At 46.9% G+C, this 26,849-nt stretch overlaps 1 protein-coding gene across 2 annotated transcripts; it reads right to left on the bottom strand.

The window, feature by feature from the left end:
- Positions 1–3,381: 3,381 nt before the first annotated feature.
- On the bottom strand, positions 3,382–26,558 carry LOC103232415 (glycine receptor subunit alpha-4). Of its 2 annotated transcripts, XM_007992416.3 has the most exons (9): positions 26,197–26,558; positions 22,626–22,756; positions 22,269–22,336; positions 21,808–22,031; positions 21,602–21,684; positions 19,906–20,046; positions 16,499–16,713; positions 10,622–10,771; positions 3,382–5,417 (listed from the first exon to the last, which is right to left on the bottom strand). In XM_007992416.3, the coding sequence occupies exons 1-9, from the start codon at positions 26,265–26,267 to the stop codon at positions 5,127–5,129; spliced, it is 1,374 nt and encodes a 457-aa protein (XP_007990607.1). In that variant the 5' UTR covers positions 26,268–26,558; the 3' UTR covers positions 3,382–5,126. The 2 variants fall into 2 exon arrangements, with proteins under 2 accessions (XP_007990607.1, XP_072869599.1); XM_073013498.1 differs by lacking the exon at positions 26,197–26,558 and having other exon boundaries at positions 4,959–5,414; positions 22,626–22,721.
- Between the last annotated feature and the right edge of the window lie 291 nt (positions 26,559–26,849).

Here is a 26,849-nt window from a genome sequence, read left to right as displayed (position 1 = left end):
CTATGATGTAGGTATTGTTATTGCCTTCATTTAACAGATGCAAAAACTGAAGCACAGAAAAATTTGATGATTTGCTGAAGGCCACATAGTTACTGCATGCTGGATATTTCAGAGCCTTCAAGTGTCCCTTTAGAGGAGGAAACTGAGACTGAGGGAGGTGAAGTCATTTGTCCAAGAACCCATATCTAGTAAGTGCTGGAATTGTAATTCAAACCCAGGCTCTGTCTGGTACCAAAGCCACCAGTAATCACTACACTGTCATGAATAGAAGCTATTAAAATAGAGAATATGTGTGTATTTTTCTCGACCCAGCTCTGTAAGGCTAAATGTTCCCTGAATTTAGATGATGGTAAGAATTTGCCCTATTCCATAAAATTGACAGTGAGAGCATGTGCTTCCTTGGTAATGCCCCATACGGTATAGTGCAACCAGGATATTTGTAGAAAGCCTCATGGTAAAAGCAGAGACTGAGAAAAACAGAGCTACACACGCAGAGTGACAATAGCTGAGTTCTCATGTGACTTCTTCAGGTGGCTCCCTGACATAAGATTTACTTCATCATCCTTCCATGAAGAGAATGCTCTGTGAAGGAGAAAGTCCCTGGCTCAGATGCCTTTCTAGGATTTCCTAACAAGCTGTTCTGATACCACCAGCCCAAGTTCATAGACTATATGCATTATCCTCGTTGTGAAGTATCATCATGTAGCAAAGAGCATGAGCTGAGAAGACCAGCTTAATTGCTATCTGCTCAGAGATGACTGGCTTTCCAGTGAGAACAATGTGTGCAGCATGCAGAGGCCAAAATCCCTGCTATTATCCTCACTTGTCACTGCCAGGACTTTTATCGGGTGATTGGTTTTTGAAATATAGCTTGATACTAGTCTTCAGATTTGGAATATTACTAATGTTTAATCAGAACATTATTTTTCTTTTCAGAGCAGGAGTGGAAGTTTATTAAAAAGCTTTAGAGCAGGAAAGAAAGGAAAGTGCACTTCGAAGAGATCCAAGTGGGTCATTTGAAGAACAAGCGCCCCGTTTAACCATGATCCTAGGACTTTATAGGCTGGCCTACCTCCGGTGTCTTGCATCCCTTTCCCAAGTTTCTTCCCTTAGGGTGGGCTGCCTGCATGCACAGTGCCCTCTTTACCCTTGGGAAGTGAGTATGTGCAGTGTGTTTAGGAAGTTGTACACTTGAGAACATTATCATTCTTAATTCAGGGATACAATTTACAAGGTTCTGCTGTCTTCTTAGCTTTGGTTCTATTACACCCAAAGAGCAGTTTGTGTGTGTGGTATGTATGCATGCATGTGTGTGTGTGTGAACTCTATCCAATTTTATAAAATCTCTTCTAGTTCTATTTTTTCTGTGACCAATAAGTTCACAGAAAGAGAATGTATGTGGTATACAGTAAACCGAATGGGAAGTCACACTACATGTACATTCTACATGCACATACTGGTACATACTGAGTGTTGCTAGGTACCAAGAGCTATGTGAGATAAAAAGTTGTATAATGGTCAGGCATGGTGGCTCACCCATGTAATCCCAGCACTTTGGAAGGCCAAGGTGGAAGGATCCCTTGAGCTCAGGAGTTCAAGACCAGCCTGGGCAACATAGTGAGACCCTGTCTTTACCAAAAATAAAAAATAAAAAAATAAAAATAAAGTTGTATAAGATACAGTTCTTGCCGTCAAAGAGCTTATTCTACATTTCCTCCATTGAGCAGATGATAATGCTACCTGGCTTCCTAATTCCCTGGTGGTTCCCATGCTTGGTTGATTTGTCTTTCATTAGCAGCATAGCCTAGGAAGACCATTAATCCTAACATAGTGAAATCAAATTTAATATTTTGATAGCAAGAAATGATAAGATAATAATATTCCATTGAGAGTGCAGAGAGGCAAGTGGGAACACACAGTAAGATTCCCAGGAGGTGATATGTTCTGGACAAAGTTGAGATAGTTGCATGGCCCAGTGAAAAGAGAAAATAACTTCAAGAGTCAAGTTAACCTTTCAACCAGAAGTGTGCCCCTTCTTTGGTGACAGGTAGGGACAAATGCTTATAGGAGAAAGCTAAAGGAATAAATTTTCTTCACTACCTTTCTTCCACGTAGAAAGCTCTTTTTGCTTTGCCTGTGAATTCTGGGAGAACAAGAGGCTATGGTTGTAGAATGAGGCAATGAAAGATGACAGACCACTGGTTTTCCAGAGAGCAGAGCAAACCGAAGGGAAGATGGAGGCACTGATAGCCTCAACAACAACTGAATAAATAAAGCGCTTTCCCTGGAAAAATATATGTATAAAATATTCAGCTGGCATTAAATATTAAAAATGAATTAATGAAAACACCCAAAACACTTTATTTATGTAGGAAGTTTTTCCCCTTTAAAAAATGCTGTTTTAAATCTCAGCATCACTTCAGATGTGATCTAGGCAGAAGGTAGTGTGGCCTCCGGAGGGGTAGGCACTATAAGAATGAGGATAAATGGAAGTAACCTCCAAGCGAGCCTCCTGTGACCTCCTGCCGATTCACTGTGGTAAGAAGGGTCCAATTTTTATTCTATGATTGAGAGATTGCTAGGTGACAGATGCTCCTAGGGAGACCCAGTATTTCCCAGCGCCTGTACATATGTTGAAAGGGTGAGGAAAATTAAAGTCATTTGCACCTGATTCTGACACCATGCATCTCCCTTCCCTTCTTGGGGGTTCCGATGGGGAGGAATTAACACCTTCCACCTGGCATTGCCTCTGACTAGCTTTGTGTGCTCCTGTGGGTTATTATGTTGGTTGGTACTTTGGCTTCTTTGGCTCCCAGCACCAGCTGATGCCCTGATCTGAGTCCCAGTTGGGCAGGCTCTATTGCTCAGTGCTGTAGCTGTCTCCAGGGCATTGTTCTTGAGACTTCCAACAGGGCAGATTTGTGCAGTTGGCCCATCTGGACAAGATCTATAACAAGTAGAGCTCTGTGCAATAAGCTCATCTCCATAGTTCACCCTCCCTGCTACCCCCGCCTTCGGGCTGCAGCAGCCTGACACCCCAGCCCCTCCATGGAGAGTATCAAAGAGATGCTCTCTGCTCCTTTCAAAGGAGTATTGCTTGTGGCCTCTCATTGATTGGCACTACCTGGGCAGAAATAGGAAAACAGGGGTTTTCTGCGCTTCTCAATTCTATCTGCTCCCTTATGCCAGTTATTTTGTTTTAAATCTCCTTGGCACCAGAGTTATAATACTGCCAATAAAAATAATTTCTGGGCCAGCTACCTGGTCAGCTCAGAATGCTCTTCTCAAAACTAAGAGACAGGCAAGAGGAGTATCTCAGTGAACAGGAAAGAGCAGACAAGCGCAATAGGAAAAGGGATAAAGACAAAGTCAAGCTGTTGGTTTGATTATAGGATTTGCTTTCACCATTGGATTTATTGACTTTCAATTTGGATCACCATATGGAGGGAGGGAGGGAAGGAGAAAGAGAGAGAGAAAAGGAGAGAGAGAGAAAGAGAGAAGCAGAGAGAGAAAGACTGGACTTATGTGCTTAATTATTCTAGGTTCAGGGAAAAGGACAAGATGTCTAAGAGATCATTTGATCACTTCTTTCTTCCAGTGTCAGTTCCATACTTTAATCTTTCCTGTTTCAGTTGCTCACAGTTGGTCACTTCAAAGGTCTCAGTGTGCCAGGCACATGCTTCCGCATGTCCCAGTGGTATGTCAGGCCTGAAGTGGGCTTTTCCACACCAACCCTCTCTATTCTGGCATTTCTGGTAGCTTCAACTGACTTCTACACCTACTCACTGCTTCTCTTTGTGGAGCAAGAAGGGTGAAGAAGCAACTCTGAATTATGGCTCTTTAACTTCTACACCTGCTACCCTGATGTTGGTCAAATCAATGTTGATCTAGTATAGGGGTCCTCTACATGCCTAGTTCCTCCCCAGGAAACTTGAAGCCCATTCTATCCTTAACAAGGTTGCAGTGGCACCATTTACTCACCAAAAGGAGATGAAGGACCACGTTGGAAATCAGGGGCCCTGGAAAATAGAGACTTTGGAGAGAAAGAAGAAACAAATGAAAGCCCAGCCAGCAAAAGACACTCTGTGAATAGTTTCTCTATTCTACTCCTCCTGGGTTCCACTACCTTGGAGCTCACTTTTCTCGAAAGTTTTCTAGCATCATCAAGTAAGTTTCTTAAAGAACAAGTATTTTTCTCTTTTTACACTCCCCAGCTGTCCAACAGACCCTGCCACCATGCTAGTTAATTAGGAAACGGAACGAATATTTCTGAGACCAGAATGTTCTGGTGGACCTGGAAGGGTAGTCTTTTTGAGAGCCCAAAGTCTCTACCCCAATTCTGACAGTAATTTCTGGACCAGCTACCCTGGTCAGCTCAGAATGCGCTCCTCAAAACTAAGAGACAGACAAGAGGAATATCTCAGTGAACAGGAAAGAGCAGACAAGCGCAATAGGAAAAGGGATAAAGACAAAGTGTGGGGCTTTCCAAGAGCCCCTCTCTGTTGGGGCTGAACACCTCTCTGTTGGGCCATATAGTCGCTAGCCCAGTGCAGCCTATGACTGTTCCAACCTTGTCAAGAGCTGGGGAACCTGTGGCTTTGCCTTCCTCTCACTGCGAGGAAACCTGACTGGGCCCCCACAGGGCAGTACTTGTGGATAGGAAAAACTCCCCATTTGAATCAGCAGCAGGAGGGACAGAGGACAGAGTAATGGCCAGGCTCTGGATGGGAGGTAGCAGGGGGAGAAGTGGTGCAGATTAAGATGACAAATGCCAGAATCTAGTAGCAGTGTTCTGAATATTCTCCACTGGAGTATTGGAAAACAGAGAGGCTCCAGCAAGAGAAGAAGGTCATCCTGGCCCCAGGAATGTGGCCAAACCTTAGTCTCATGAGAAGTGGGAAAGTATGGAGAAAATATGGACTAGGGTAGATAAGCCATCTTTTTAAGTACAGCCACCATTGGCACCATGCAGTATAGGCCCACATAGCTTTGGGACTGGTAGTTGAAGTTCTGAGTGGGAGATCAGGAAGAAACTGTCCAAGCCCTAATGGAGTCTAATTGAGGGAGAAAGCCCACCCAGGAGGAAGCAGGAGGCCAGCAGCAGGACTCTATAGCTCCCACTCTATTCACAGAGCCTGGTGGATATCTTCTGACCGTAGCACTTTATAGACAACCCAGTAGAAGATATTGAAGATGAGGAAAGTGAAAGGGAAGACAGCCCGGGAGATGGTGTCAATTCTCTTGGCTCGGTCCACGTAGAGTTTCCGCATGGTTTCTCCTTCCCTTAGAAGAGGGGCTGGAGGTTGGGGACTATAAATGCCAGAACCTTCCATTGGACCTCCATCTCTTGCCTGCAGGCAGTGGCCCAAGCCATAGCCACGGAAATAGAAACGACTTTCTTGGATGATATCTTCCTCCTGGAATTACAAGGAAGAAAAGGCAGAATTTGAGGTCAAAGCTCAAAGGCAGAGGGATAGAGAACAGACCACACATCAATATCTCATAGGGGATGTTATGCAGACAAGGTGCCTAGGGTACACAGGCCCACTGCATGCTTTTTATGGTCACAACACTAGTCATGAGATAGATGTATGCTAAGCAGCTATATGTGCTACATATGGTGTATGTTATGATTCCATTGCAGATAGGCTCCAAGCCACCCATGTAAAATGCAAAACATCATTTAGAGCCACCTAAAATCCAGCGAAGTGCCAGCCACTGTGAGAGGACATCTCAATGTCAAGTTATCTCTGACTGGTAATAAACAAAACAACAAAACTATTAGATAGTGAAGCTGAGATATTCAGTCTTAGTAAACTCGACTTTAATGACTTTCAAAAGCTTCAGAATTCATTCCCCTTTTGTATCGTATCTTTGAAAATTTATCTCAACTTACAACTGAAAATTCCAAAAGTTTTAAATAACCCAATGAGTTATCCAAATTAGGATAAAGCTGATCACTTTATTGCAGATATGTGTGCTACTCTGCAAATCAGCAAATTTGACACAGGGGTCAGTACATCCAGGGTAATTTTTATTACCCAAGGCACATTCCATCCATATATAATGTGTGCATTATGACAAACAGATGCCCAGTGAGGGGTAAATTTTATATAAGCACTAAGTAATGCGGCAGACTGCCAAAAGTCCATTTTCCAATAGTTAGCTGACAACCTTTAGTAGCTAAACACAGCTGGGAGCCAGGAAGTAGGGACAGAAAGATAAAGTTGAGAGAGAAAGAGAGAGAGAGAGAGAGAGAGAGAGAGAGAGAACCAAAACCTCTGAGTGTCAATAGAGGGAGCTTTACTTATATGAGGCCCTCAGGCCCCCATTCACAACCTATTTAGTCTTATTTTATATGCAACCCTAACAAACCTAATTTTATTTACTTCTAAAGGACAGAGTTGAGAAATCCTTCCTTCAAAGATGGTGGTAATTTCTTAAAGTATTCATGGTTTTAGAGTCAAAATTTCAGGTATCTAAGAAATCACCTGAAGTGCAATGGCCCCTTGGAGGACGATGCAAACTGTCACTTCAGTTTGTCCAGGACGGAAAGGGTTCCTGAGACTTGGGTCTTTCAGGGCTGAAACTGGGGAAGTGCAAGGCAAATCAGGAAGAGTTGGTCATCCTGTGGCTACCTGAGGTATTTATTATAAATTGTAAGAAAAAGATATGTGTATATTGTATAGGTATGACATAGATATATGCAAAATGTGGATAAAAGTAGATTTTAAACACTCTGTCCCTCTCAGTTAGAGGGACACCACAGGGTCTTTATCATGGGCCCTCTGCAGCTATAGCAACACATTGAAAAATGGCTTTGCCAGGCACGGTGGCTCACACCTGTAATCCCAACGCTTTCAGAGCCCGAAGCGGGCAGATCACGAGGTCAGGAGTTCAAGAACAGCCTGACCAATATGGTGAAACCCCTTCTCTACTACAAATACAAAATTTAGCTGGGCATGGTGGCAGGCACCTGTAATCCCAGCTACTCAGTAGGCTGAGGAATCGCTGGAACCTAGGAGGCGGAGGTTGCAGTGAGTGCAGATCGCGCCAGTGCACTCTAGCCTGGGTGACAGAGCGAGACTCCGTCTCAAAAAAAAAAAAAAAAAAAAAAGAAAAGTGGCTTTGTGTATGAGATGTTGGTGTTGCAGGTCCTAGTAACCCTTGATGATGACATGACTAGAAGCTGACCTGTCATCATAAAGACTATTCTGACAGGGGAGGTTGTGCTGGACCCATTTGCGAGGTGAAGAACCAGAGGCAAACAAAATATTTTGCAATAATTTTAAAATGAGGGGAGTAAGTAAAATGGTTTTCTCCCTTGATTTCCAGTTCAGGGTCCTTCAGATAACCCTGTTCCCCAGTACTCAACCTGATTCCCTGAGCCCCACCCCGGCTAGAGGATGTAAGCAAAGGATGTTGGCAAAAAAGCTCTGTGGGGGAAAGTTGGATCCAACTGCTATTTCTGTTTCTATAGATCCAACTATTTTCCCTTTTCTCCAATCATAGTAAGTCTAAAGGGAATTATCTGGACACATTTCCCAGGCTGGAAAAAGCCATTTCACACGGGAGAGAAAATACGGCCAATAGAGTAAGCTGCTCTTGGCTTTTTATGATATTAACATATTGTACCTGTTGTAGCTGGGGGAGCAAAGATGAGTGGCTTGAAATCCAGGGGTGGGGCATCCTGCATTTGGGTATTCTCTCTTTAGGCCAAATTCTGAGGGGTGTTTTTGTGTGGTGTGTGTGTGCTGGAAAGGGACATTGGAACCTTAAATACCACTTTGTGACTTACATACCTATTAAAATAGAACTTTTTTTTTTTTTTCCTGGCTATCTGTAGGGGAGAAGGACTGAGAAGTTAGAGAGGGATGATATCTCATAACTATGCTAAGGAGGGAATACACAGTGTAGGAGGTAAAGTGTGGAGATGGGAAAGAGTGATATGTATTGAAGTGAGAGGGGCTAGAAAAAAGGAGATTACAGAATGGGGAATGAAGAGGGTGCTGGAGGATGAAGAGAGGTGGGCAGGGTTCTGGGACCAAGCCCTTGAGAGGACTGGGAAGTATTTTGAAATTTCTTCCAGTTATCAAATTATTCTATTGATCATGGCAAAGCTTTTGCTCTGTCCAGTTTGAGAGACAGTCCTCTCCAATCAGCCTGTGAAAGCTGGTGAGCTGGGTTACGTGACTGCTGTGGCCAGAGCCTGGTGCTAAGACCTGCTGAGGAAATGAAAAAGGGCTTCCCTTTCCTGGGGAAGTTTACGGACTAGCTGGGAAGACAGTGCAGGATCGCATGGGTAAAAAGTAAACCACTTTAGGCAGTGACATGAAAGGGAGCCACCATGCTATGGAGTTGTTGGTTGAGGAGAGAGTTGAGAGGAAAAGACGTGAATGGCTGGCTGGCTCCTAGAACACTCCTAACTGACTCTCGGCTAAGGGTTCCCTGGAGATCACATGGATTTTCTCCCTGCCCTCTCAGACTGAAGAATTCTTTTTCTCTAGCTGGAACAGTAGGGCCCAGACAGAGGTTCTATAAATGGATGAACTCTCCATCAATTTTTTCAGCCTGCTTGGTGCCTCCAAAATTCCTGCTACAGGTCCTGGGATAGCAGTGACTTTAGAAGACTCAAAAAGGACATGGGTTTGATTTTCAGTTTTATTCACATTAATAATAAACCTCAGCCCACTTCAGGCAGGCCCCAGAGTCCTAAGCAAGGCCCAGGCTGCTGTTGTAACTTTGTAATAATTGAGCACTGGTCATGACAGAGGCCATTATGAGCTCAGGATCAGCCTATATATATGAGCAGGAGGGGACAGGCTGTAGGCAGTTGCAGGCTGCAGGAGTTCAGGAAAGGAGGTGGGACTAGTGTCAACCTGGAGTAGCTCTACAGTAACGATGGCAGCCTTTTTGTTGCTGGGACATCCATACAGGCAACTTAGCTGGTGAAAGGACTCTGGATTGGTTGGCAGTCTGCTTTTTTTTTCCCCAAGGTAGGCATTGAGAAGGCACCAAGATCAAAACTCCTATAAATATAAGATTTTGGTACCTGCAGGCAGATTTGTTCGACACAGCTAAAGAGGGGGTGGGGACAGTTAGCTTAGAAAATGGAGTGTCCTTTTCTTGCCCTTCTGCTAGGTGTGTGTATGTGTGTGTGTATATATATATATATATATATATATATATTTTTTTTTTTTTCCTAACCCTTGGTATGGGTTAGGAAATGCTTTTAGGTTTCTTGAAGAATGAGTCCTACTCCAGGACATGTAGTTGTGGATTAGTCCACTAGAGGGCATACTGCCCAGGGACCAACTAAAGGACTAAAGGGCAGGGACTGATAAATTTAAACCACTAGATGAGACAGGAGCCCTGCCCTCAGCAGAAAGGGACCTTAGCAAGGGACATGAAACCAAGGCTGTAGTTTGTGAGATATTTTTAGTGCGGACATATGGTAGGGGTGCCCCTGGAGCAGCTGAGGTGGAAGGTGGTGTGTTAGGAGGAGAGAACAGTCCTTGTGCTAGTGTGATCCAGACAAGCTAGAGTCAGGATTTTAACAGTAGGTTCAAAGCATTGTTTCCCATCCCCCAGAGGTCATTATGCTCTTGCCTCTCTGGCTTTAGAGCCTCCAGATTAGACAGAAAACATGGAGTCAGAGCTGAAGACAGACCAGAACTCTGTGTCTCTAATGATTAAGCAACCAGTAGGTAGCTCAGCAAGCCTTTCAGCTTTGCTCATAATTGGACACTTGCTTCTGTGAGGCTGGCCCAGGCACCTCTGTTGTCATGACAACTTACCTAGCACCTATTGTCTGGGCAATTGGGGGTAAACTGCCTCTGTTGTCATGACGACAAGATGTCTTTTATATCTCCCCAGGTGATCACTTTACTGTAGAAGAAATGAGGTTAACAGAAAAGAGTGAGGAAGAACAACAACCCAAGCCCAACAACTCTAATGAACCCAATGAAGATCAAGAAGAAGAAATCCAACAGTCAGAACAGGCAAGTGGTGGTTTCTCAATTCCAACTTAGTTATGGGGGCCCTCTTATAATGCTCCCCTAGAAAGGCACCAATGCCTGACTGTTGAATTCTTAACTACCAATTAGTGTATGACAACCTGGGCTACCTTCCTCCAGGTTGTGGGGGGAGCAATTACTACTTCTCAAAGCAATCTCTTTTTATTTATTTATTTATTTATTTTTATTTTTATTTTTATTTTTTTTGAGACGGAGTCTCACTCTGTCACCCAGGCTGGATTGCAGTGGTGATTGCAGCTCACTGCAACCTCCACCTCCCAGGTTCAAGCGATTCTCCTGCCTCAGCCTTCTGAGTAGCTGGGATTACAGGTGCCCGCCACCATACCCGGCTAATTTTTGTATTTTTAGTAGAGACGAAGTTTCACCATGTTGGTCAGACTGGTCTTGAACTCCTAACCTCGTGATCCACCCGCCTTGGCCTTCCAAAGTGCTGGGATTACAGGCGCGAGCCACTGCACCCAGGGTTTCTGATTGCCTGTCTAGTCCTTGCAGCTCTGGGGTGGGTCTTGGTTTGTGGGGAGGAGGAGTAGGGAGAAAGGAGTCCAAAGGAGAAAGGCAGTGGGCCCCTCCCTAGTTGTACTCACCATGCGTTGGCGCCTCTGCCTTCTTCGAAGTCGTATGAATTCTTTATGCTGACGAGAAACAAAATTGACAGCAGCATACTCCAGCAAGGCAGCGAACACAAAGAGCAGACACACAGCCATCCAGATGTCGATTGCCTTCACGTAGGACACCTGCAACATCCAACAACAGAACTATCAACCTTCTTGAAGTCCTTCCATGGCCTACTGAGTCGATTTCCAACCCCTATCGATTGCCTGCTCTTTTTGAACTTTATCCTGAATTTTTTCTGGTGTTTAAAGAAGCTTTCCACGACATATCCCATCGTCTGAAAGCCCAGATGGAAAAGATAGGACTGCCCATCATACTCCACCTCTTTGCACTCTCCATACTCTACCTCTACAAGTTTTTCTTTCCTACAATTCTTTCCCTTTCTTTCTTTATTCTTCTTGAACTTTTGCTTCTGCTTTTTATTATTGTCTTCATTCTGAGCTTCTTTTGATTCTTTTCTTTCAATAAACAGTAATGAGCATGAACACTGCATTTGTCTTCCCTCTGTTATCTCCTAGGGTCCTCACAGCCTCAGTGGTAATTGGTCAGGCAGGGTTCACAATACCAATGTGAGACACATGAGGACACTTAAGGCCCAGAGCAGATGGGTCTTAGCCAAGATTACCCAGTGAGAAGGTGGCACTAGGACCTGGATGTTCTGGGCTTTCAATTCAGTGGCATTGCCATTTACTTAGGCTGCGGTCTCACTGACAGACTGGGAGTTCCTTCCTCCACCCCTGTTCTTCCCCTGGTCTTGTGGTTTTCCTTGTTGCTCTTTTGGAAAGGCTTTGCTGATGAATTTAGCTCAGTAGTGAGCTGGGGCCTCATCTCTCACCCTGGAGAGAACAGGGCAGGGATACTGAGGGAACACCACCCACCCCTTTAAGGATGCTTTGCTAGTTGCAAGATGTGGTTGGCATCCACCTATCCAGTCCCTTGTACTCTCCCCTCACTACTTTCCTTGGCAGCCTCCAAATACTTTTGTCTCCCACTTTCTGGCCTCTTCCAGGCATTGCAGATGGGTGGGGCCAGGAGTGAGGGACAGAGCTCAGGTTTAGATCTTTTCATCTCCTCAACCAAATTACCTGCTACATAGCTTTCAGCTGCTGAGCTCACCACATAGGGCACCCCAGCAAGAACAGAATTTCGGACAGGCCACTTCTTTCATCAGCCGCTGCTATGATGGGAAGTGAGAGTGCTGCAGATCCCAGGTAAGGAGCAAGTTTCACTGGATAAATAAATCCTCTACCTCAGTGATTCTTAACTGGGGACAACTCTGCCCCACGCCAGGGACATCTGGTAATATTTGGAGACATTTTTGGTGGCACAATTTTGCAAGAGGTGGTGGCTACTGGCATCTAATGGGTACAGGCCAGGGATGCTGCTAAACATTCTACAGTACACAGCTCCCTGCCTGGCCTTCAACACACAGACATGCACACACAGAGACACACATACAGGCACATACAGACACACACAGACACACACAGACACACATACAGACAGACACACACACATGCACGCACACAACAAAGAATTATCTGGCCCCAAATGGCAAGAGTGCTAAGGGTGAAAAATCCTGCTCTAACTCTTTTAGGGCAATGTCACTGAGATAGTGGCAGTGGGTTACTAGACACCCCTGATGAAGCATCCCTTGGTGTCTCCATTTTGCCACTTTGCCACTTACTAAGAGGGCATCCTATTTCATTCACCATCCCTCAGTCTGACAGTGCCCCCAAGGATATCAAATACCTGCAAGATCAATAATGAGGTAATTACTCATCATTATAAAAGGATGGCCATGAAGGTCCTTAGACCATCAAAGGAAAAGACACTTTAAGCACTAGGAAGAAAGTCCTGTTAATGATAAGTGTGTTAATAATACATCTCGAAAATCTTGGCTGGGCGTGGTGGCTCATGCCTGTGATCCCAGCACTTTGGGAGTCCGAGAGGCAGATCACTTGAGCCCAGGGGTTTGAGATCAGCCTGGCCAACACAGCCAAAACCCGTCTCTACTAAAAACACAAAAAATTAGCTGGGTGTGGTGGTGCATGCCTGTAATCCCAGCTGCTAGGGAGGCTGAGGTGGGAGAATTGCTTGAACCCGGGAGGCAGAGGTTGCAATGAGCTGAGATCGTGCCACTGCACTCCAGCCTGGGCAACAGAGTGAGACTCTGTCTAAAAAACAAAAACAAAAACAAACAAAAACTCAGGAATCTGTCCACTCACTATTCTGGCACACCTGAAGGGTTGCAAGTTTTCTGAATGGCCTCCTTGCATCTACTCTTGCCACCTCCAATCTGTTCTCCAAACAGCAGCCAGAGTTGTTTTCAAAATGTAAATCTGATTATATCACTCCCCTTCATGATCCTTCAGTGGTTCTCCATTACCCTTATAATACAGTCTATGCTCCCCTTATCATGATATCTAGCCTTTGCCTACCTGTTCATTTCATCACACCCCTTGTAATCTGCTGTGGTAAACTATTTCTGTAGTTTCCCAAAGAGCCAATCTCCTCTATCCTTTCTCTCATTTACCTGGATAACTTTTACTTATCCTTCAGCTTTCACTTTAGATACCACATCCCCTGGGAAGCCTTCCCTAATCATCCCAGTCTGTGTTGGTTGTCCTGCTATATGTGCTCAGGTTACCTACAACTTCTTAGCATCCATCACATACCTGGCCATTCCCTCAACTAGACTGTGAGCTCTTCGATGGCACGGACTGTTTCTATCTCAATCACTGTTCTGCTTCCAATGCCTAGCTGAGTTTCTGGCCTATAGTAAATATGTTTTTGAATGAATGAACAGATAGACGGTTTAGCAACATGTGATGTGCATATCTGCTGGTTTCTGCTTGCTGTCTACCTACCCTCTTTACCACTACCTGCCCCAATAGCTATAGGCCATTGAGATGATAGGATCTGGACAGAAGTGGCTCCTTCCCTGCTGCAACTTTAGGTCTAATCTCCTAGCCTCTGGAAGAAACTTCCATTTAGTCCTTCCATCCTGCTTTGAGTTCCCTGCAGTTGAGGGGATCAAAGGCCCAGCAAAGAGATGGTAATCAGTGCCTTTGGTGGCACCATAAAGGCAAAGTAACAGTTGTTTCCTGGGAACATGAGAAATGGTCTCTCCAACTGAGTTCCCTTACAAAGTAAGCCTCTGCCACTCTCATTCTGGACACTAGAGTTGTATTAGGGGGTGTGAGATTAGTGTGGCTTTTGGAAGCCCCTAGACTGACCTCATGCGGCCCCCACCAAACTTAATGTTACACAAACTCCAGAGTCAGCAGGCAGTCCCTGGCTTACTGAGTCCCTTGCTCTGAGGGGCTGGATAATGAGGCTATTTAGTTCACGGTGCAGGCTTGGATATTTTGCTTACTGGCCAATGAGGCCATGAAGAAGTCATTAAAATTTGACAAGGTGGTACCAAATGCTGCAAACAACCCTCCAACAAAGACTGTTTTTTCCAAATAAGGAAACTAAATGATTCCTGGGAGCAGATGGATCATGTTCACTCATAGGAGGGAACCAGAAAAGGAAGTTCTCTTGGCAAGAATAAGGCATAAATTTCAGTACCTCCCTGCTTTAGAGATGAATCACCTTGTGTGGCAGAGGTAATAAACTAGGGCAGGGTTCTTAGGTCTGAACTACTTTTCTGCTTCTGGTCTCCTTACAAGACCATTATCAAAACACGACCATCACAGCCTGGTCTGGCCGTGTAGCCCTTGCCTAACTCCAGCCTGCCTCTCAGAGCCTTGTCAATATCCCTGTCCATCTAGGAAACACATTTACAGAAAATGATCTCTAACAGCGTTTCCTGGGACATGTGATTCTGATCTGAGTTTTGTCACCACTTATCCCTACAGGGCTTCGGACCACTTCAAAGGGTTTCTGACAACTCAAAAATAATTAGGGACGATACCAGCTGCTTTAGCCCCAGATTCATCACTCAGTTTTTTCAGCCCTGACACCTGATAATTATAACAATAGTTAACATTTACTGAGCGATTATTATGTGCCAAACACTGTCCTGTGTGTTAATATATTATATTTTGCAATAACCCTATGGAACTGGTAATATTCTCTCTCTCTCTCTCTCTCTCTCTCTCTCTCTCTCTCTCTCTCTCTCTCTCTCTCTCTCGACAGAGTCTTGCTCTGTTGCCCAGGCTGGAGTGCAGTGGTGCATTGGCTCAGTGCAACCTCCGCCTCCCAGGTTCAAGCGATTTTTCTGCCTCAGCCTCACACGTAGCTGGGATTATAAGCACACGCCACCACACCCAGCTAAATTTTTTTTTGTATTCTTAGTAGAGATGGAGTTTCACCATGTTGGCCAGGCTGGTCTCGCACTCTTGTCCACGTGATCCGCCTGCCTCGGCCTCCCAAAGTGCTGGGATCACAGGCGTGAGCCACCGCGCCCAGCCGGAACTGGTAATATTCTTATTCCCGCCGGGCGCGGTGGCTCAAGCCTGTAATCCCAGCACTTTGGGAGGCCGAGACGGGTGGATCACGAGGTCAGGAGATCGAGACCATCCTGGCTAACACGGTGAAACCCCGTCTCTACTAAAAAATACAAAAAAATAGCCGGGCGAGGTGGCGGGCGCCTGTAGTCCCAGCTACTCGGGAGGCTGAGGCAGGAGAATGGCGGGAACCCGGGAGGCGGAGCTTGCAGTGAGCTGAGATCCGGCCACTGCACTCCAGCCCAGGCGACAGAGCGAGACTCCGTCTCAGAAAAAAAAAAAAAAAAAAAAAAATTCTTATTCCCATGTTACAGGCAAGATGATTGAGAGGTTAAGGAATTTACCTAAGGTAAATTATTAGTAGATGATGAGCTTGGGAGACAAACCCAGATCTGCTGACCCCAATCTCCTATTCCTAATCACTACCCTACTCCCAGCCATGTAGCACATTCATAAATTCACCATGGATGTGTGAAATTACCTGCTGTGTAAGCCCCCAGTAAAAAGTCTTCTTAGGAACAAGCACTGAGAGATGGGAGATCATAGGGCCTGGTTCCCAACAAATCAGTGCAAGAGGGAATATATTCATTGTAAGATCCACAAGAAACTGTGTTGCTTTTGCTTCCTGTTATTTCTACATGACAAAGTTCAGTGGCTGGTACATAGTACATGCTCAATAAATATTTATTGAATGAATAAATGGCGTTGCTCCCTGATTTGTTCAGAGCTTTGCTGACTGTAAGGACTTTGAGGTGACCTCTAAATTCCCTACATGAAGACATGAGACAGGGAGAATCTGTGCCCAGTCCCATCAGCACAAATCTTCCTGCGTAATCAAAACATCACCGGGCCCAGACAACTGGAGTCCACTGACTTTAATTGCTATTTTCTACCTCAATTTTCTCATCCCAAAAGAATGGATACTGTCTCTAGAGCGCTTTGTGATAGCTTCTAATTTCTGATACAGTAAGACAGAAATTGGTTCAAAACTCTGATATTCTTTTGGTTGTTTCTTACAAGGCATGATCTTAAGAAGGTTATTTTACCACTCTGGGCTATATTCTCCTCATCTGTATCATGAGGGAGTAGGACTTTCTACTTGCTGAGGATCTTTTGACCTTGGACATGCTAATATTTGCTGAAGAGAGTCAAAGTAAGACACTGTCTCTCCTCATTCCCTAGGCAGATAGCATCCCTAACCCCAGCCTCCACACTGTCAACAATGTTATTCGCAGTATATTACAGGGAGAGAGAGAATGCAGGACACCAGTTCTTGCCCAGTGGGTCTTCTCAACCTTAAATCCAAGGTAAATGGTGAGCAGGAGGGCACATTGGGATGAATGGGAAATGGGGTGCTCTATGGCAAGCAAGTTCCCTTGCATGTCTCTTCACCTTAGGCAAAGAGGCCCGGGAGCCAGAGCTCTGGGTGGTCATGGTGAGCACGGTGGTGATGCCCAGGCCCACACGGGCAGGGGCAGCATCCATGTTGATCCAGAAGGAGACCCAGGACAGGATGACGATGAGTAGGCTGGGGATGTACATCTGAATCAGATAGTAGCCCATCTGCCGCTCCAGGTGAAACTTTACCTCGATGCAGGTGAATTTCCCTGCAAGGACAGAGGTGAGGAGTCAGGCCCCAGGTCCCCAGTCTGTAGCTGAGCCTAAGGGGATTAGGACAGGACGAGGGCAGCCCTCTGCTGACCAGCCTCTGGGCACCTCAGCTGGGCCAATGAATGAGCCTTTCACAATGGCCCCAGGCAATGCCAGATGTATATACCAAGGAAGCTCTCAGAACCACCATCAAAGACTTGGCCTTTTGCTCCCAGCACTTTCATTTCCAGGAGAAGGCCTTTCACAAGACGGCACAGCAAGAGGATAAGGAGCAGGAGGGCTCCAGAGTCAGATTGCCTGGGTTTGAATCCTGAACCTTCCACTGTGTGACTTTGTGCTTTGAGCTTCAGTCTCCTTGACTGTAAAACAGAGTAGTGATACCAACTCCATCACTGGGCTATTGGAAAAATTAAACAAGATAATGTATTTGAGGTGTTTGACACATAGGTAGCTGTTACTATTATCATTATTAACAAAGCAATTGGCTTAGACTCCACTTAGATCTCAGCAGCCATGCTTGTGCTTGCTAGTGCCCCAGAAGCTCTCTAGCAACAGCAATTCACTGGGATAAACACTGCTTGTGTCTTAAGCAAGTGAGAAGAGCCGGATAGCAAACATCTGAAAACCGCCCAACAGAGACCAGCTCCAGACTGCGGGGAGCAGGTTCCCATAGAGCATCAGGCTGCAGCATTCTATTCCACCAGCAAAAAGTGCATTAGCCCAGGCACACCAACCAATGCTCCACCTCCTTTGGCAACCTTCACTTTACTCTGCTTTCCAGGGCCCTAGGGCTGAGAAAATACTAGCTCAGAGCTTCTCTTGGAAGCAGAGGCTCAGGATAATCCAAGCAAAAAGGAGAAGATGCATATATTGTTATTTTATTCTGGCCTAGGTCTAGTCTTATCAGGCCTACTTGATTCTTCAAAGCCGGTGATTTCGTCAATGACTGATTATGGTTTTGACACATTGTATGATACTGTGACCTCTTACTGTTCCCTGAATCCACCTCACTTCATCCCACCCCGGGATTCTTGTCATGACATGCCTTTATTAGGTACCCATATTTTCTTTCCCTTCTTTCCTTCTTCTTTTTTTTTTGCAGTAGCAGTTTTGTTTTTAATTCCAAAATTAAAACTTGTTTAGTATAGAAAAAATGAGAAGTAGAGAAGGGATAATAATATTCATAAGCTTATATTTATGCTTATGAATACTACTAAGGACCTGACTTCATATACTTTATCTCATTTAATCCTATAGCAACTCTTTGGGGCAAGTAAAATTATTATCTCTCATATTACAGATAGGAATATGGAGGCATGAAGAGATTAAATTATGTTTCTCAAGGGCACTCAACTAGTAAATGATGGAGCCAGAATCCAAACTCAGCTCTATCTGCCTCCAAACTTCTTGCTTTTATCTGTTGTATCACATTACTTTAGAGACATTTAGTGCTATTTCCACCCAAAGTTTTTAAATGCATGCTTTTGGTTTATTTATTTTACCATAATATAATCATTCTGTATTTATACCTCTGAATCTTACCTTTTTTCACTTGTACTTTCACACATTGATATAAGCACCTTGTTAACCATCCCTTTTAACGTCTGCATACTAATCCACTAAGCAGACACACTATGTAATTTACTTAACCTCTGCCCTATTGGTGGATATTTAAAACAGTTCCAAGTTTTTGCTAATATAAACAGCCACCCAGGAGCCCCCTTGGGGTCAAAGGCCAATGCAGTATTTTGGAATATTTCCATATAATACATTTCAAGGAGTAGGATTCCTGGATAAATAAGTAGAAAAACAATTTTAGCTTCTAAAGTTTCTCAAAGCATGTTCGCTGAACCACCTGCATCAGAATCCTCAAGATGCTGTTAAAATGCAGATTTCTGGGCATCACTCCAAGAATAGGTAACCATAATCAGAATCTCTGAGAGGTAGAGCCCAGGAGCCAGCATTTTAATATATTTAATATATTCCCCAGGGGAATATAATGAACACCAAAGTTTGAAAACCACTGATCTATATACAGATTGCCAACTTTTTTACTCCAAAAAGTTTGTATCAATTTTCATTCCCCCTTGTATTTTCTAAATTCAATGGCCTTTTCCTCTTCCCACTCCCCACACCCCCACATACATGCACACCCATATTCATGGGGCAGTACCCAAAACATATCAGCCCACCATGGAAGGGACCCGGGATCTCCCCTCTTCAGACTGCTGCCTCTATTTCAGGATCAGAGCTCCGTGCAGACAAATTGTCAGGGAAAATGTGGAGCCAGCAACTCTTAGAGAAGCTGCAGGGGGGCAGATGCTCAGGCTGGGAAAGCAGCCCTTCTCCACTTCTTTGTTTTTTTTTTTTTTTTTTTTTTTGAGACGAGTCTCGCTGTGTCACCCAGGCTGGAGTGCAGTGGCCAGATCTCAGCTCACTGCAAGCTCCGCCTCCCGGGTTTACGCCATTCTCCGGCCTCAGCCTCCGAGTAGCTGGGACTACAGGCGCCCGCCACCACGCCCGGCTAGTTTTGTGTATTTTTTAGTAGAGACGGGGTTTCACCGTGTTAGCCAGGATGGTCTCGATCTCCTGACCTCGTGATCCACCCGCCTCGGCCTCCCAAAGTGCTGGGATTACAGGCTTGAGCCACCGCGCCCGGTCCTTCTCCACTTCTTAGCTGACATTTCACACCTGGGAAGTTCCTGAGAGCTGGCAGTGGTGGCACAGTGGGAGGTGTGGACTGTAAGCTGGCCACTGACCTCAGGCCTGTTCCCTCTGGGTTCAGCATAGTCACTCCCTATTACCAGATATGGATTCCCTGCTTCCCCACAAAGTTGACCCCAGGAAAAGTGGGAAACTTTACACCCACTGTCGTTTGCTCTGCAGCATGCGACAGGAACAAGAACATGGACTTTGGAGTTAGAAGGCTTGGATTTAAATTCTAAATCTGCCATTTGCTAGCTATATGACTTGGACACTTGATTTAACTAACTTCTTAGAACCTCAGTTTTCCCTTTCTGAAAAATGGTAATTTATAATTGCTATCACAAATAGATAAGTTATATGAAGCACCTGGCCCCATATCTGACATAAATTGAACCTTTGGTAGAGGCCAGCTGACTTGTCCCCTTGCCTCACATCTGAAGGTTCTCCTGTGGCTCACAGCCAATAAAGATCCTGGTTTTTACCTGTGTTGTAGTGCTTGGTACAATAGCCTAGATCCTTCTCATCCCGCAAGATAAACTGGGGCAGAGTCAGCCCCTCAGCCACTTGGACAGCAGGAGCATCTTCCAGCCACTCAAACACGAGGTCATTCATGGTGTAGCCAACTGAAAGTGACAGAGATGGCAGAGGGCTGCAGAGTGTGGGTGTTGGGTGGGGGTAGGGGTAGGATCAGAACAGGCAGGAGAGAACAGGTGAGGAGTAAGGTCTGGGGTTTAGGAGCTTCATGCTTATCATGGAAAGGGAAACTTTTCTGGAGAGGACACTTGGTCAGTTGTCACACGGGCCCATCCTGAGTGGGCAGGTAAATCAGGAAGACTATAGACTCCTACCCTGTTTTCAAGCTTGAGAAAAGCCCAAAGAGAAATTATTTTGGCAGACCTAGAAAGCAGGTCAAGAGGGTTGGAAAGATGTCAAGGAACCCAGCTAGGAGCCTCCTGCCATATCTCAAGCCCAGGGGAGTAAGCATGTGTACCGAACACATGTCTTAAGCTGAGCTAGCCTCAGAGCCAGAGCTTCTGCCACATCACCTCAGGGAGGAGACAGCTATTTATATCCTGCCAGTCATGCATGGGACAATGTGCATACCATAGATCCTAGCCAGGGCCTTGAGTTGGGACAAATTTAAAGCTAATATCTGAACATGCCAAGTTATTCACACATACATAGCAGTTCATGAGGGCTCATGCCATGTATATGACCATATTTGCACATGTCAGGTAGAGATGGGAGCAGAAACACCAAGGCTCACAGACATCCAGTGTTGGGCCTTGACCCAGAGTAGCTCTGTGACTTTGGATAAGTCACTTCCCCTTCTGTAAAACGGGAATTATAGTAGCTGCTCTACCCACTTTTCAGAGTTGCCATGAAGGGATATTGAGAGCCCGGGTGTGAAAGTGGTTTAAGAACTCTAAAGAGCTGACCACACAAGACACATTCTACTCATTACAGTTATTTTATGCTGGAAATAGCCTTATAAGCCTTCTTCTGGGAACATCTAGTGGATGGCTCCAGATCTAACAGTCTCCCCCGACCCAGGAGATGAGGAGGGAGTGGAAATAAGTGATGGCCCAGCCTTGTCATCCTTGGTTCCTCTGCACTTTGGGCAGCCCCTCCAGGCTGGCACCCCTGCCACAGAGGAGCCCTTGGCTGACCTCTTCATTCTAGGCACTGTCCTGTGCCTAGAACTGTCATCTTCTACATCTCTACAAAGGTATCTGTGTTTGTGGGGAACCAGGGCTCCACGAGTGCCCCCACCCTGCCCACTCTGGCATTTTTATAGGCATCTTCAATGCCTGAACTCAAGGGAAGTAAAGGTGGAACTACTTCAGGCACTGTGAGAGGGGACACACCTTTGGGCAGAGAAGATGCCGCTCAAATCGCCCTCCAAAACAGCACAAACGCATGTGTGCATAAGGCTGATGCCTTCCTGTTCCCCAGCCCCATGGAACAGCCAGATCAGCAAATAGTGTGGGGATGAAAAACACACTGTTCTAGGGGTTAGGGAGCCCTGGTTTCTAGCCTCATCTGTGCCAAGAATTGGCTGGGTGTGCTTGAGTAAGTTCTTCCCAACTCTGAGTAGCCCTTTTCGTCTGTGATGTCATGAGGTCGGGTTAACTCACTGTTATTCCAGGTCCTCTGTGACTCTATAGAGACACTTACAACTCTCCAGCTGCATCGTGCAGGTCTGGATGTCCATGGGGAAGTTCTTGAGGTCCATTGGGCAGGACAAAATGAGGGTCAACCTAGTGGGGACAGTAAGAAAGAAATGACTTCGGCTTACTGGGGCCCATCACAGCACAAGGGAGCCCTCCTCCCACTCCTCAGTCTTCATCTAAATTCTTCTCCTGGCCATCCACCCGGTGCACCTGATGCTGTAGAGCACATTCCCATTCTTGAAGATGCGCAGTAACTTGTTGTCCGTGGTCACCTCATGGAAGTTGGCCCCTTTCTCATTGGCAAAGAACAGGTCTGGCTTCCAGATAGAGTCCAGCATGGAGGGATCGAGGTCCAGAGAGTCGTCAGGATATTCTCGGTAGGACAGGCGTGGGTCATTCCACTGTTGCCTCAAGAAGACATTTACCCGGTAGTCCTGGGAGGGTGCAGATATGGGCCCATCAGAAACATTGCCATTCCCAGGGGCCCAGCAAGCCTGTATGGGCAGGAGGGCCATGAGGAGGAGTGTTGGAAGCATATCTCAGGCAGTAGGCATTTTTCACTGGAGAAGGAGCCTTCCTTGGGCTGATATGGCAAAAGATGCCAGCTTGCTATCTGGTGGGCTCCTCCCACTCACACTAGGCTGGAAGTGGGGAGTGGGGAGATCCCTTACCATGGTGGTCTCAGTGACGGAGCCGAAACTGTTGATGAAGATGTTGCAGGTCACGTTCACGGGTGGGCCTGAGGGTAACAAAGCATAGGCCGTTGGCAGGGCATTCCAGGAGGCTGGGAGCAGCTTCCAGAACTCCCTCCCTGAGCTTCAGGCCAGGGCATTGCTGGGAGAAATCAGTGCCAGCTACACACGCCCATGGGCAATGGGGTAGGGAGGCTCCTTCTGAGCTGTTAGAACTAGCCCTAGCCCTGGACCTCCAGCCTCCTTTCCTTAGGGGAGGCAATAGGGGCTGGCTGGGTAGTGTGCTGCCAAAGGTGGTGGGGAGGGAGGAGTTTTTATAGGATGAAGATTTCTTACCTTTAAAATTGGGTCGAATCCTGGCATCATACCCAGATGTTCGCCCCATAAGTTTGTCTAGGAAATCAGAGGGGGACATGGACTGGGACCCCTTGGTTCCAGATTTGACTTCCTCTTTTGCCAAGGCCACCCTGGACAGGAGAGGTAAAAAAGTCTGAGGCCAGTTGTGTACTGCATTTATCACAGACTCTCAGTTTCCATACCCCTCAGGCAGGAGGATAGAAGATGATGGGTCTCTGGGTGCCATTTGCAAAATGAGAACAAAAACAGCCATAAATCAACACAGCAGCCTACCTGTTAGTACTAGAAAAGTGTTTTCGCAGACAGTAGATCTTCTTACCCTCCCAATTCTCAGTGAGATGGGGGTGAGGACTGTTATTCCCATTTTACAGATGAGAAAACTGAGGCTTCAAAAGGAAGAATGACTTGTTCAAAGTCTCAGAGTTAGTGACAGGGTCAAGACTCATACCCTAGGCTGAGGCCTCATCCAGTGTTCTCTTTCTGAAGGTACTTGGAAAACACTCAATGAGTGATGTCTTGCGGGAAATGATATGGCTACTACAAAGTTTTGCCCGTCTAGCCTAGTCAAGGATGGGAAGGGCTCAAGGACAACTTTTATTTTTGAGAGTTGGCTTCAGTTGCTTGGGCTTTATGCTGGGCTGCTCAGGAAGTAGGACCCAGCATCTGAAGAGGGAGTTTTGGCTTCTGGCGCGTGCTCCAGCAGGAAGCTATGTTTGAGCTACGTTTTAGTTAAGAGCCATGCCACTGCAGGCAGGGGAACTAGTCTTGGTAACTATGGTGGGGAGGCAGGCCTCTAGGGATGGGGAAAAGCCTCCCAGTAGGGTAGACATGCTGAGGTCAACTCCCATATTTTCCCTGCTAACAGCTTGATTTTGAGGAAGGAGCCAGTGTGCTTTGGCATAGCTTAGAAGCCAGTCCCCTTTTCCCCTAACAGGTTTTCCTCTAACAGCAGCAAAGCCCCTTCCATATGCCTACTTACCAACTTGCCAGTTAACAGATAAACTAGGGATTAGGAGCTCAGCAAAGCCTTGGGGACAGGAGCAGTGCTCAGGGCCGAGCTCAGCTGGACTCCAGGCTGGGCCAGGCACCTCCTGCTCCCTCCTGCCTGCTGTCATTGCTCTATAGCCGACTCCACCACTGTCACTGCTGCTGCCACACTGTGGGACTGAGCAGCGGGGTAACTGCTGTCCTGCTGGGGACTAGTCTTCTTTTTTTTTTTTTTTTAATTTTTTTTTTTTTTTTGAGATGGAGTCTCGCTCTGTCGCCCAGGCTGGAGTGCAGTGGCCGGATCTCAGCTCACTGCAAGCTCCGTCTCCCGGGTTTACGCGGTTCTCCTGCCTCAGCCTCCCGAGTAGCTGGGACTACAGGCGCCTGCCACCTCGCCCGGCTAGTTTTTTGTATTTTTTAGTAGAGACGGGGTTTCACCGGGTTAGCCAGGATGGTCTCCATCTCCTGACCTCGTGATCCACCCGCCTCGGCCTCCCAAAGTGCTGGGATTACAGAGTTGAGCCACCGCGCCCGGCCGGACTAGTCGTCTTTGAGCCAGTGGGCTCCTCTTTCCCAGTAGATCCATGTACCATCCAGTGACCAATAGAATAATAAAAATAGCTAAGGCACCATGCTAAATGCTTTACACACTCTATCTAGTTTAGTTCTCACATTAGTCCTCTCGACTAAGTATTATGATTACCCCCATTATATAAATGAGAAGACTGAGGATCACCAAGGTGAGGTGAATGCTTCACCGATCATGCAGCTAGTGAGTGGTAAAGCCAGGATTCAAATCCAGAGCTATTGACTTCAAAACTAGCTCTATCTATCACAATTACTATGGTGCAGGCAGCCCAGGGTGGGCTGCCAAGGAGCCAAAGTAGGGGAAGGTCAGTGGCAGCCCCACCCTGACCTTCTAGCGTCCTGCCTCCTTGAATCTTCTAAGCAAGAGGAAGCCCTTACCCTGGGGACAGAGGCAGGCTCTGAAAATCCAAGGAGGCTGGTGGTGGTGCTGGAGCAAGCAGAAGTCTGTGACTTCACCACAAGATGTCCACACTAGCCAGGTGCTGCTGCTGCTGGCCATCTGCCACCTGCCTGCTGGGAGGCCACATGGTCCTGCACATGGAGAAACTGGACCCTCCCCACTGTCCTCAGCCCCACTCTCAGGTCACCTCTCCTGCTAATCCTAGACCTAGTATCCTGGGACAGGCTATGGGCTTAGCAATCTTGGGCCCCAGCCCCTGTTGCAGTTCCCTCTTCTGGAGCTAACCTGTCTGAGGACCTAAGAGCAGTCACAGTGTGCAGCCACTCCCTCCTGTCTTTCATTCCCGGAAAGTCCTAAACACCTGCAGGACCTAGGAGGATCCAGAGCTGACAATCTTTCTCATGCAAGGTTCTGGGGCAGCACAGGGAGAGAACTCTAACTCTGGTGCTAGGTAGCTGAGCAACCTTGGGCAGGTCACTCCCCATCTCTAGGCCTCAGTTTCCATATGTACAATGAAGGACTTGGACTCCAGACTCTCTAAGGGCCTGTTTTGCTCTAACTGCCTCTGCTTTCCAAGTCCCAGTGGGAACGCTGTTACTGGAGCTTGGGCTTTGAGGCAGCCTCCCCTCCTGGAGGGCCTGCAAGGCCCAGTGTGGTGCCCCCTTCTGCCTGCATCCTCCTGTCAACCCCAGCTGTGCTGCCATTCCACTTTGAGCTGCTTTTCACTCTTTAGAAGTGTATTGCCCTGCTCTGCATCCCTGCCTGCCTGCCAGCCAACGTGTCTGCAAACAGTGGAGCAGGAGGCTTCGCAGAGGCAAGCAGCCCTGAGACGTTTTCTGGATTAAGAGGAGGAGGAGTATGCTGTAGTGGCACTGACCCCCTCCACCTTTGGAGGCACTCCTCTTATGACCAGGTCAGCCCAGGCTACAGCCATCTTTCCTGTTCAACTCACCCTGCCAACCTAGGCTGGCTCCTGGTCTAATGAGAAAGGGGCAGTTGGTGGGGGAACATTTACAGGGAGCCCAAAGGATGTCTTTCCTGCAAGCCCAGGAAGTGACTGCTACCTTTTCCCCCTCAAGGAATAGGGAGCAACCAAGTGAGCACAAGCAGGGTGACTGCAGAAGGCCAAAGAATGTCTAGCCCAGCTCCATCCTGATGTGGTCTTGGGCCAAACCCCTGCTACTTGAAGCCGCTTGGGCTGGCAGTTGACGTTTCTGTTGATGACAGATGTTTCTGTCATTTTTAGCGATCTCAGCAGTGTGTGGCCCAGATGATAGGGAAACAGGGTTAGGCGGCTGGACAGACACCCTCCATTCTGGGGCTTAGTTGCCTAACCCCTACCCAGGCCTAGGAAACCTCCACCTGTGCAGAAACATTCCCAGCATGACCAGGGCCTTGACATCTCTAATAAGAAGCTCTTGGGGTCCTAACGGGGGGGAGGGCATGTCCTCCCCTGAAGCCCTCCAGACTGTGGGCTTTGTGCAAACTTAGAGGAAAGTGTGCCAGATGCCCAGGTTGCCCATTCCCCTTGGCTAGTGTTTGCATGCACCTCCTTCTCACCCCCACTCAGCTCACCTGAGGAGGACCTGCCCTGGCAGGGTCCAGAGGAGAAGGAAGGAGAGGGTTGCAGGAACAAGAGTTGTCATTCCGCGGGGATCTTGAAGCCCTTTCTCAGCCTGGCTGCCAACGTGAGAGGGGATATCCCTGCAGGAACGCCAAAAGTACAGAGCCTTTCTCCAACTTGGGCTGCTCGCAAAGAGACTGCTCTCTCTCCTCTTCTGCCTCTTCTCCTCTGGCCTGTCTTTACCTGCCAGGGGCCAGAACTGTTCCCCTGGAAATGATCCTGACACAGATAACCCTACTGGCTTCTGCTTGGGCTTGCCTTGGGCTCCGGAGGGCCTTAGCCTGCCAGCCGGGAGCTGGAAAAGACTCTCTCTGGGCAGCAATCACTCTCTAAACCCTGAAGAGTCTTGGTGGGGAGGGAGGAGGGAGACCGGTAGGAAGATGTTTTCCTGCCTCCCACCTCCCCCAGATGCACCCTCCGAAAGCAGCAATTTAAAGGCACAGTCGGCAGCAGCTGGAGTGGGGTTCAGAGCCTGCCTGTGTGCCGGGGAGGAGCTTGGGCTGCCGTGGCTGCTTGGGGAGGGCCGGAGGTGTTCTGTCCAACCTCTAACTCCCCAGCCGCAGGAGGACATGTAAGCGGCCCTGCTCCCCCCGCCCCCACCTCC

Source organism: Chlorocebus sabaeus, chromosome X (assembly GCF_047675955.1).
Source record: "Chlorocebus sabaeus isolate Y175 chromosome X, mChlSab1.0.hap1, whole genome shotgun sequence".
Lineage (NCBI taxonomy): Eukaryota > Metazoa > Chordata > Mammalia > Primates > Cercopithecidae > Chlorocebus > Chlorocebus sabaeus.
Note: the sequence above shows the minus strand (reverse complement) of the source record. Positions and strands in the feature narration are given on the sequence as shown.